This window comes from Cuculus canorus, chromosome Z (genome assembly GCF_017976375.1).
Source record: "Cuculus canorus isolate bCucCan1 chromosome Z, bCucCan1.pri, whole genome shotgun sequence".
Lineage (NCBI taxonomy): Eukaryota > Metazoa > Chordata > Aves > Cuculiformes > Cuculidae > Cuculus > Cuculus canorus.
The window spans coordinates 19,011,530-19,022,265 of NC_071441.1; the positions used below are offsets into that span (position 1 = coordinate 19,011,530).

The 10,736-nt window shown below is 45.3% G+C and overlaps 1 protein-coding gene across 1 annotated transcript in view; it reads right to left on the bottom strand.

Moving 5' to 3' along the window:
* PLGRKT (plasminogen receptor with a C-terminal lysine) overlaps positions 1 to 8,519 on the bottom strand; it is a 32,392-nt gene extending 23,873 nt beyond the window's left edge. The window contains exon 1 of the mRNA XM_009565178.2: positions 8,244 to 8,519. Within this exon, the coding sequence (XP_009563473.1) occupies positions 8,244 to 8,324 (81 nt within the window). The 5' untranslated portion in view covers positions 8,325 to 8,519. The remainder of the gene's footprint in view (positions 1 to 8,243) is intronic.
* Between the last annotated feature and the right edge of the window lie 2,217 nt (positions 8,520 to 10,736).

A 10,736-nucleotide genomic window follows, 5' to 3' on the forward strand; every position in this document is an offset into this window, starting at 1 on the left:
GTCCTTCTGTGTGAAAAGGTTTCTTCTTCCATTCAATCAGAATTGCTCCCCCAGCTCTCTTTTAATGTATACTCACCTCACCCTCCTGCAATCCACCATTGTGAACATCCTGGCTCTGCTATCTTGATAACCTCATCACCACTGCTGGTGAGCTGCTGTTGGATCCCACAGCTCAGAAGGCATCCCGCTCACTCAGCCTCCTCTCAAGTCCAGCTCACTTAGCCTCCTCTCAATAAGTGCTCCAGCCACTGACCATCTTGATAGACTGATAGACCACTGCTAAACTTGCTCCTTTTCAGATACATTTTTCTTGTATCGAGGGAGGAGAAGGGGGGCAAAACTTGGATGCCATATTTAAAATCATTTAACAAAGCACTGAACAAAAGGCAACAATTATTCTTCTCAACCTGCTGGCTGCACTACTGTTTCTACAGCTCTTGTTGTTGGTCCATTTGATTCTCTTTGCCGCCAGGGCACAGTGCCAGCTTATGTTGTAGTTGCTGTCTTCCAGCACACCCTCCATCTCTACAGAGTTGCTCCCCTGTTGTCATTCCCCAGCCTGTACTGTTGCCAACCGCTCTGTCTTGCCAGGGACACCAGGAAGTAGTTGTCCTTAAATGTGTCAGCTTTCCTGAACCCCTTTATCCTCCAGAGACGCCTCCTATTGTATCTCACCCGTAGTTCCCCAAATAAGACAAAATCTGCTTTCCAATATCCAGGGTTTGCACTGTGCTACCTGCCTTCCTCAGCCCCCTCAGGACTCTGATCTCATCACTACAACCAAGACTGCCTTTAATATTACATCCCCAAATCAGTTCCTCCCTATTTGTGAGTAACAAATCCCACTCCACACGAGCCCTGGATGGTGTATCCTGTACCTACCTGTATCAAACAGTTATCCCTCACATTTTCCAGGCATGTATTCAGTTGCTTATGTCCTACTTTATGGCCCTTCTAGCAGTTGTTAAGGAGACCTAAGTCTGATGAAAACCAGAGTCAGTAGTCCAGCAGCTTTCTTCAGTTATTTAAAGGTTTTATGCACTTTTGATCAGTGGTCTGTGGCACGACAGTGTCATGTTTTGTGGCCTTTCCTCTGACCTTAACCCATAAGCTACTCCTTCCCAACATGGTCAGCCCTTCCTGCCTTCTATACCTGTCTTCGCTGAAGAGTCTGTATCTGTCCATTACAATCTCCAGTCGCATGAGCTGCCCTACTGTCTCAGTTATTCCCTTAATGTTGCAGTTCGGTGAGCAGAAATAGCTCTTGTTCTTCCTGCCTGTAGAACAGGCAGGCTGTGTGCATGTACAGCCCACCTTTCTCCACAGTCATCAACACTGCAAAAACTCCAGCATGTTGTCACTCAAAAACTTCTGCAAGGACCAGATACATTCTAGACTTGTTTACTTAACATCTGCCACAAAGACGAAATACTCCTTTTGTGCAGCTACACTAGGAATAATTTTTTAGGCTGAAGGAATGTGAATTACTGCTTCCTTTGGAGAAAACACAGGTTTTTCATTTTCTGTTTTTTTGGGGGGGCTTCTCTTTCTCCTAATTGCTTTTTTTGTACAGTTTTTCGGCAACAGCATCTAGGTCAAAACTTCCACAATCAGACAACATCAACAGAGTACTCAATCCCTTGGATATGATTGTTATACATAAAGCTATCATAAACAAATCAGCTAAACACTGCCTTCCTATCCTGATCATCTCATGTCAAAAAAATAAAGTGATATAACAAAACTATAAACTAGTCACCAAATCAGAACTTATTATTAATGACATTGCAAGCTAATATAAGAAAGAGTAAAACCACTAGTCATTAAAGGGCTCAGTCTATTGCCAACCCTTCGTGGGGATCCAATGAAAAATTTCTCCTCAGTAAGTAAGAAAACACCTTTTTTTATATATATATACATATAATAAACACCATACACACACGCATAGAGAGAGAGAGAGAGAAAGAGAGAGAGAGAATTGAAAAAAAAGCTACCAGGGATTTAAAATGCTACAAGGGCTTAAGTTTTTTAATTTCATAGATTGGAAACTACTGTTTAAAATGTGGTAGTATTCCCACACACATCAAGATATCTTCATGTCATTCAATTCTCATAACACCACTGGAAAAATAACCCCAGAAATTCCTTATAAACCAAAATCTCAGCCTCTTCCTCTGAAAGGTTACCTTTCATGTAGTTCAGTAAGTACAGGCAGATTATGCACAGGAAACCCGGGAATTTAATTGGTTTCCCCTGTGCTAAGATTCCCAAGCAAAGCAAGGAAAAGCAACTTTTTAGAGCCAAAAGTGGTGTTACCTCTTATAAAAGTAACAGCAGGGCACAAACTAAAACCTAACCTGGGGAGGGGGCTAGGGGCGAGGAGAGAGTGGCATGGTACTGAGATGGTAGAGTCCCATTCAAAACAAAATGGAGTGTTTTGGATTCCTCTATAAGCACGAGAAAGCTTGGCATAAATTGCATGGGAGAGTTTAGGGTTTTTTTAATGTCTTTACCCTAAAGTAAAAATCTTTGAATTTACACTTAGAATGTCTTTCACCCATCAGCACAGAAATATTCCTCTGCAGCATGAAGTTAATTTAGTAAGCTTTGCTCTATGTAATCCTAGAATCAAATTCATTAACAGTAAGTTCAAATTTTTAATCTGTACTTCTACCACAATTTTGCTTATCACTCTAAATAACACTACATATACAACATACAGGGTTGTTTTAATATATTTTTAACTATCTAAAACCCATGTGCTTTTACTATCCATTAACCATACTTAAGCCTGTCTGTCGTATCACAAAGAAGCCTTTGGCAAGCTTCAAAGTATGTGAATTCAGCCAATTTCCTATGAAGAGATCCACCTACTGGTCAAGGAATGTCACTGTCCAGAAATATCAAGCAAAAAGGTTATATTTTAAGTTTTCTAATCCATACTGAGGAATGAACGATCAGCCACATATATTGCTGCATTCTTGGTTGCCAGTTCCAAAATGTGTTTTTTTCTTCCAGTTTGTCTCATACATCTGAAAATGGCTTTCTTAGTAAATAGTTATTGAAACAGCTTTTTCAACATATGCATTTGGGTTGTTGAAAAAAAATTGCAAGGAATAGAAGTTTAACCAGAACAGAAAGTACAGAATATAGCACTTCAGCAAAAGAAATACATGATTTTCCTGCTTTGTATTCTGTAAGATGAACCCACACAGCTCATGAAAAAAAATTAATCTGCTATAAACACTCTGAGACCTGGAACGTCCTCTTCCCCATTCAAGCACACTAAAAGCGCTTAGCCAAGGCCATGTGTTAGGCTTGAGCTTTAGACAGGATACATTAAGTGCTTGGAAAGAATTTTGTACATTATACTTTAAGGAACAAGCTCATGGTAAAAATAAGGCCTCAACAAACTTCTACCATAAACACTCTCCACTTAATGCTGACTGATATGCCATCCTTCTCTTATTCTGAAGTAGTTGAGCTGGTCTGGGTGTCCAGCACTCCTCAGAGCAACTCTAAAACTGACCCAGCTTTAGCACACACCAAGGCTTGGGATTTGCAGAGGTCTTTATCAACTTCCATCGTGTTACTGGCCTTCCTATATTTGCAATAGGCACCTTCCAGCCTACAATCCTCCACAGAGAATGTCAATGACTGAACAGCCTTGTATCTTCTCTTCATTCAGACAAGAGCGTACACCTAACATTTTTTTCCTTAAGAAAAAACAAACAAACAAACAAAGTGTTCCGTCATGGAAATCAATAGCACAAAAATCCTGTTCCAAACCATTTTAGAGTAACTTTATGATTCCTCCTTACCTACAAGGAAAAGGAGAAGCCTCCACAGTCTCTGATGCACCACCCCCCCCTGCTGTTCTTTGCTCCAGGTCAACCCAAAGACTTAATCATTTCTGAGCAGTGTCACCACTGCTAGTAGGGAGGGCATTCTAGCAGAAACCATTTTGGTGATTTCTTGATCCATACCATCCAGCTTGGAATAACAATAATGCTCTATTCCTCCAACTCTGTAATCATTAGGCACTCTAAAGTACATTCAAAAGCTACAAAAAGCTTGAACAGGTTTAGACTCCACATGTTTTGGGACAGATTTACATTTAAAGCAAATCAGTATTTTTTGATCTCTCACAACCCATACATCATATTGCTTGAAGTGGAAGCTTCTATTTTATTAATAAATATGATTCTCTTAGGAAACTGAGCGCGAAAGCAGTTTGTGCAATAGTAGACTCCAGGCACTTCACGGGTTTTACTCACATATGGAAAAGATAACCGTCAGTCTTTTCCCCACAGCCCCCTAAACTCAGAGCAGAGCTATGTTCTTCCATCCCCTTCTGACTCAAAATTTGGTCCCCCTCTTGCCTCCACTGCATCTTTAGCACCTGACATAACTGCCCACTTCCTACGTTTTTAAAAGATTTAGGTTTTCCGACATGGCTGGTATGTCTGCAAACACAGTACAAATCAGATAGGACCAGGCATTTGTATTGTTAGAAAGAAATCTACTATATTGAGTATTGTTATTGCCAGAAAGAAGGAATACAACACAGGGAGAGTTCCTAAAGAACAACTTGCAAAAATTTTGTATGCAATATTAAAAAGGCTTTTTTGTGTAACTGTCCTCAAAGAAGTTTCTTTTTTACGTTAACCTAAGCATTTGGAGTAGAACTACAGGCACCTATATGTATGTGAGAGTATGCATATGTGTATGAATATGTGTGTATGCATATGTGTGTGTATGCATATATGTGTGTACGAGTGTGTGCATGCATGTGTATATACATGTGTGTATGCATATGTGTGTATGCATGTGTGTGTATGCATCTGTGTATGCATATGTGTGTATGCATGTGTGTGCATGCGGGTGTGTATGCATATATGTGTGTGCATATGTGTCTGTATATGTGCATATGTGTCTGTGTATGCATTTGTGCGAGGGTATGCATGTATGTGTGTATGCATATGTGTGTGTGTATGCATATGTATGTGTGTGATTGAATGTGTGTGTGTGTGTTTGTGTGTATCATATAGGGGTAGAAAAGGAGGCGGGGTAGCCCTCTATGTTAAAGAGTGCTTGGATACCCTTGAGCTGGATTACGGTGAGGAAGGGGCTGAGTGCTTCTGGGTTAAAATCAGAGGAGGCCAGTAGAGGGCAGACATTGTGATGGGAGTCTGCTAGAGCCCACCCAGCCAAGAGGAGGCAGCTGACGATCTCTTGTAGAAAGAGCTGGGGATGGTCTCTAGATGTCTAGCTCTTGCCCTCGTGGGAGACTTGAACCTTCCAGATATCTGCTGGAAGTACAATAGAAGGAGAAGGGAAGCAGAAAGGAAGCAGTCGAGGAGGTTCCTGGAATGCATATGTGTGTGTTTATGCTTCTGTGTGTATGCATCTGTGTGTATACATATGTGTGCATATGCATATGTGCGCGTATGCCAGTGTGTGTCTGCGTATGTGTGTGTATATGTGTCTGCATGTCTGTATGCCTATGTGTGTGTATGCGTGTATGCCTATGTGTGTATGCGTATGTGTTTATGCATGTGTGTATTCATATGTGTGTATGCGTGTGTGTATGCATATGTATTTTTGTGTATGCATGTGTGTGTATGCATAGGTGTATGCATATGTGTGTGTATGCGTATGTGTGTATTCATGTGTCTATGCGTGTGTGAGTATGCATATTAGTGCATGCATGTGTGTATGCGTGTGTGTGTATTTAAGTGCATGTATGTTTGTATGCATGTGTGTGAATGCATATGTATTTTTGTGTATGCATGTGTGTATACCTATGTGTGTGCATGTGTGTGTATGCATATGTGTATGTATGCACGTGTGTGTATGCATGTGTACGTACTGATATGCATGTGTGTATGCATATGTGTGTGTATGCGTGTGTGTATATGCCTATGTGCTTGTATGCATACGTGTGTATGCATGTGTGTTTATGTATGCATATGTGTATGTGTGTATGGAGATGTGTGTGTATGCATACGTGTGTATGCATGTGTTTGTGTATGCATGTGTGTATGGATCTAGACAGGATACATTAAGTGCTTGGAAAGAATTTTGTATGTTATACTTTAAGGAACAAGCTCATGGTAAAAATAAGGCCTCAAAAAACTTCTACCATAAACACTCTCCACTTAATGCTGACTGATATGCCATCCTTCTCTCAACCTCTGAAGTGGTTGAGCTGGTCTGGGTGTCCAGCACTCCTCAGAGCAACTCTAAAACTGACCCAGCTTTAGCACACACCAAGGCTTGGGATTTGCAGAGGTCTTTATCAAGACACCACTTGTTTTGAGACAGACATACCTCTGAAGCAAATCAGTATTTTTATTCTCTCACAGGCTGTACATCATATTGCTTGAAGTGGAAGCTTCTATTTTATTAATAAATACGGTTCTCTTAGAAAGATGAGAGATCTGATAGAGTCCAGATCCTGGTGTTTCACCATAAGAGACTATATAATGCTTTACATTAAGCTATTTCATTCTGGCCCTGGCATCACCTAACTTCTCCAGGTATTTCTAGCTACAACTTCTGTTTAAAAGTAAACAAATTGGGTTACGCTATTTTCCACAAATAGACTGAAAGCAGTTTGTGCAATAGCAGAATCCAGGCACTTTGCAGGTTTTACTCACATATGGAAAAGACAACCGTCAGTCTTTTCCCCACAGCCCCCTAAACTCAGAGCAGAGCTATGTTCTTCCATCCCCTTCTGACCCAAAATTTGGTCCCCCTCTTGCCTCCACTGCATCTTTAGCACCTGACATAACTGCCCACTTCCTACGTTTTTAAAAGATTTAGGTTTTCCGACATGGCTGGTATGTCTGCAAACACAGTACAAATCAGATAGGACCAGGCATTTGTATTGTTAGAAAGAAATCTACTATATTGAGTATTGTTATTGCCAGAAAGAAGGAATACAACACAGGGAGAGTTCCTAAAGAACAACTTGCAAAAATTTTGCATGCAATACTGAAAAGGCTTTTTTGTGTAACTGTCCTCAAAGAAGTTTCTTTTCTTATGTTAACCTAATCATTTGGAGTAGAACTAGAGGCATCTAGGGTCAAAAAGCCAAACACTGCTTGCCATCCAAAGTCTGCAGCACCCTACAAATGGCAGCCTGAATTAAAGCTGCTCCTTCAACTCTGTCTTTCATTATGCACAGTAGTGAAGCAGATCGTGGAGAAAGCCTCCACTTTAATTTCATTGTAATACTCTCCAACTGAAAACCCTCCTGTCATTTGGATTTCCAAAAACTTTGGAGGTGGGAGGAGCCTCTCTATGTTAGAAAAAATAATCTGTTTGTACACAAAAGTTGTGGTTGCATCCGAGAAACTCATAACCCAGCACACACAGAAAACGATTTTTACCAAGCTTGCAATAATCTGACATTCTTTCAACAGTTAAGAGCTACCCAGCATAGCATTAGACTGTCTTTCCTGGCGCTTTCTCCCTGCTAGCTACACTTCCAAGGTCACCTCCAAAGTTCAGTTTCCATGTCATCTGCCAGCTGCTTTGAAAACTAGAACGTGCCACCTACTGGCAATTTAGTAAGTTGGAAGTTCACCCACCACCACTTTAAACATTTTAGATTTACCCGTACCCAATTCAGACTCAAAACTAAACAGGCAAACTCCCGCTAAGGCCCTATAAACAAGTTAGAGATCTTAAGATCACCTCACAACAAATTAGAAAAGCTGCTAAGTAACGCTACACTGTAAGCTCTGTACAGCACAGCTCCCTGAATCTTAGTCCAACTGGTTTTCCTTCTCTTCCGCTGCCGCTGCGTTTATTATTTCATGAGAGGGAATAAACCCATCACCTACGCCCTATTTACCCTAAGGCTTCCAGAACAATGAACAACCGTGGAGTACCTTCCCAGCAATGTGGAATAACCGCAGTTACCTAAGCAAAGCCAGAGAGCTGTTGGACAGATTTTGCGTGGTGGAAGAGTGGAAGCACGTAGCTCATACATTTAAAGCACCCCTGTTCCCCGCGCTGCTGCTGGTAGGCTTTAACACAGCCACTGTGTTTAACACTGCGCTGCAGGGCGCTCCTCAAGCTGCGTTTCCAAAAGGGTCCGTGTAGGGCTACCGCGAGGGCAGCTCCCGCGTCCACGAGTTGGGAAGGGAGAGCTCCGAGGAAGCTGCCGGCTGCAGAGAGCGGGTGCTGGGCGAGCACCTTCGGTCCCGGAGAGGCCCCTGCCTGCGCCTTACCTGGAGCCGCGAGTTCAGAAGCATGAACTGCTGCTGAGCCTTCAGGTTGTCGTTCATGGACTTAGAGAAGACGAAGCCCATGGTGCCGTGGAGCGCCGAAGAGACGAGGAGAGTGAGGCGGGCACGGGCCGCTGCCAAGGGCTCTCCGAGCCCGGCTCCCGCTCACCTCTCCCCTGGGAAACGCGCCGGGCGAGCGTGGCCTGAGGGCGAGGGCTGTGCCGGCCGCTCGGCACGGGCAGCGCCGAGGGGGGCGGGGTTCTCGCGCAGGCTCAGCGGGGGGGCGGGGCTTGGGGCGGGGCTTAGCGGAAGGGCACTTCTTGGCGGGTAGGCGGGGCTCGGGAAGGCGGAGGGGCGGGGCTCCGCGGGGGGGGCTTTACGGAGCTCGACGCGGGGCTTGACGGAGGGGCAGGGCTTAAGGGAACGGGGCTGAGCGGAGGGGCGTGGTTCGTGCTCATGGGCGGGGTTTAGTGCAGAGGCGGGGCTTTCGGGGCGGGGGTTGAGGGAGCGGGGCTTGTGGACGTGGACGGGTTTTAGTGGAGGGCCTGGTTTGTTGACCTGTGTGGGTCTTAGTGGGGGGATGAGGCTTATGGCCCCGGACGGGGTTTATTGACCCGGGTGGGGCTTAGCAGAGAGGAAGGGCTCTTGGAGCTGTGCGGGCTCAGTGGGACAGGGGTTGGGGGTAGGGGTTATGGACCTGGGCAGCGCTTAGGGGAGGGGCGGGCTTCGTGAACCTAGGCAGGAGCTAGAGGGGCGGGGCTTAGGGGAGGGGATGCGGACTTGTTGACCTGGGCGTGGCTTATTAGGATGGGGCATGGCTTAGAGCGACAGGGTGGGGCTTAGAATGATGGGCGGTGCTTATATGGGCGGGACTTGTAGGACGAGTGGTGTTGAGGGGCATGGCTTAGAGGGATGGGGCGTGGCTAAGAAGGCCACAGCAAAGCGTAGAGGGGTGGGGCTTAGGGGGGCAGCACCGCCCGGGGGTTTGCGCCCTATCAATGCACCTTTGCCTTCTTTTTATTTCCTTCTGAACCCCATTTGGACTAAACGCCTGAGGTTCTCCTGCAGCCCATGGACATGTGGCTCCGAGCAGCGCCACGTGTGTTGTTGACTGGGAAGGCTGTGGCAGTGGCTCAGGAATGCGGGACGGGAATGCGTGATGGAGGTTGCAGGGGGCTTTGTGGGGGTTCTTGGAGCTTGGGTAGGTGCTGCAGCGGCGGTGGATGTGGAGTACCCCACCTGCCATGGGCTGCATGCCATGTTTCCTCACTTTTTATCTTTTCTTTCTGCATATAGAAACTTCCAGAACCCCTTTTCCATGCTAACGGTTCTGACAGGTTCTCAGCTCAGGCGTGATGCAGCCTGGGACTGAGCAGCTTCTTCACTATGAGAGCATCTTTCTTCACCATCAGGGTGGTGAGACACTGGCACAGGTTGCCCAGGCCCTGTCCCTGGAGGTGTTCAAGGCCAGGTTGGATGGGGCCTTGGGCAGCCTGATCTGGTGGGACGTGTCCCTGCCCATGGCAGGGGGGTTGAAACCGGATGGTCTTTAAGGTCCATTCTAACCCAAACTAGTCTATGGTTCTATGATTCTATGATCCAGGAGCAAAGAGAGGAATTAAATGCCTTTGGCGCTCAGGCCTCTTGTCGTACTCTGCCTTTCATCATGTGGCAGAACGTTTTCATGGCATCACCATTCATAGTTAGAGGCTGACTTTGAAACCCAAAGATATTAAATTCAAAAAAACATAGGATCATAGAATGGTTTGAGTTGGAAGGGACATGAGCCAGCAGTGTGCCCAGGTGACCAAGAAGGCCAACAGCATTTTGGCTTGTATCAGAAACAGTGTGGCCAGCAGGACCAGGGAAGTGATTCTGCCGCTGTAGTCGGCACTGGTGAGGCTGCACCTTGAACACTGTATTCAGTTTGGGGCCTCTCAGTACGAGAAAGACATTGAAGTCCTGGAGCGTGTCCAGAGAAGAGTGATGAAGCTGGTGAAGGGGCTAGACCTCATGTCTTATGAAGAGCCATTGAGGGGGCTGGGGTTCTTTCACCTAGAGAAGAGGAGGCTATCGCTCTCTACAACTGCCTAAAAGGAGGTTGCAGAGGGAGGTAGGTGTCGGCCTCTTCTCCCAGGTGATAGGTGATAGGACGAGAGGCAATGGCCTTAAACTGTGTGAGGGGAAGTTTAGATTGGCTATTAAGAAAAATGTCTTCACAGAAAGGGTTATCGAGCACGGGAAGAAGCTGGCCAGGGAGGCGGTTGAGTAACCATCCCTGGAGATGTTTAAAAAGCAGGTAGATGATGTAGGTAGAAGAAGAAGGTCTCTGAGCTTTGGAGGAAAGGGCAGCCAAGAGGAGGCAGCTGACGATCTCTTGTAGAAAGAGCTGGGGATGGTCTCTAGATGTCTAGCTCTTGCCCTCGTGGGAGACTTGAACCTTCCAGATATCTGCTGGAAGTACAATAGAGCAGAAAGGAAGCAGTGGAGGAGGTT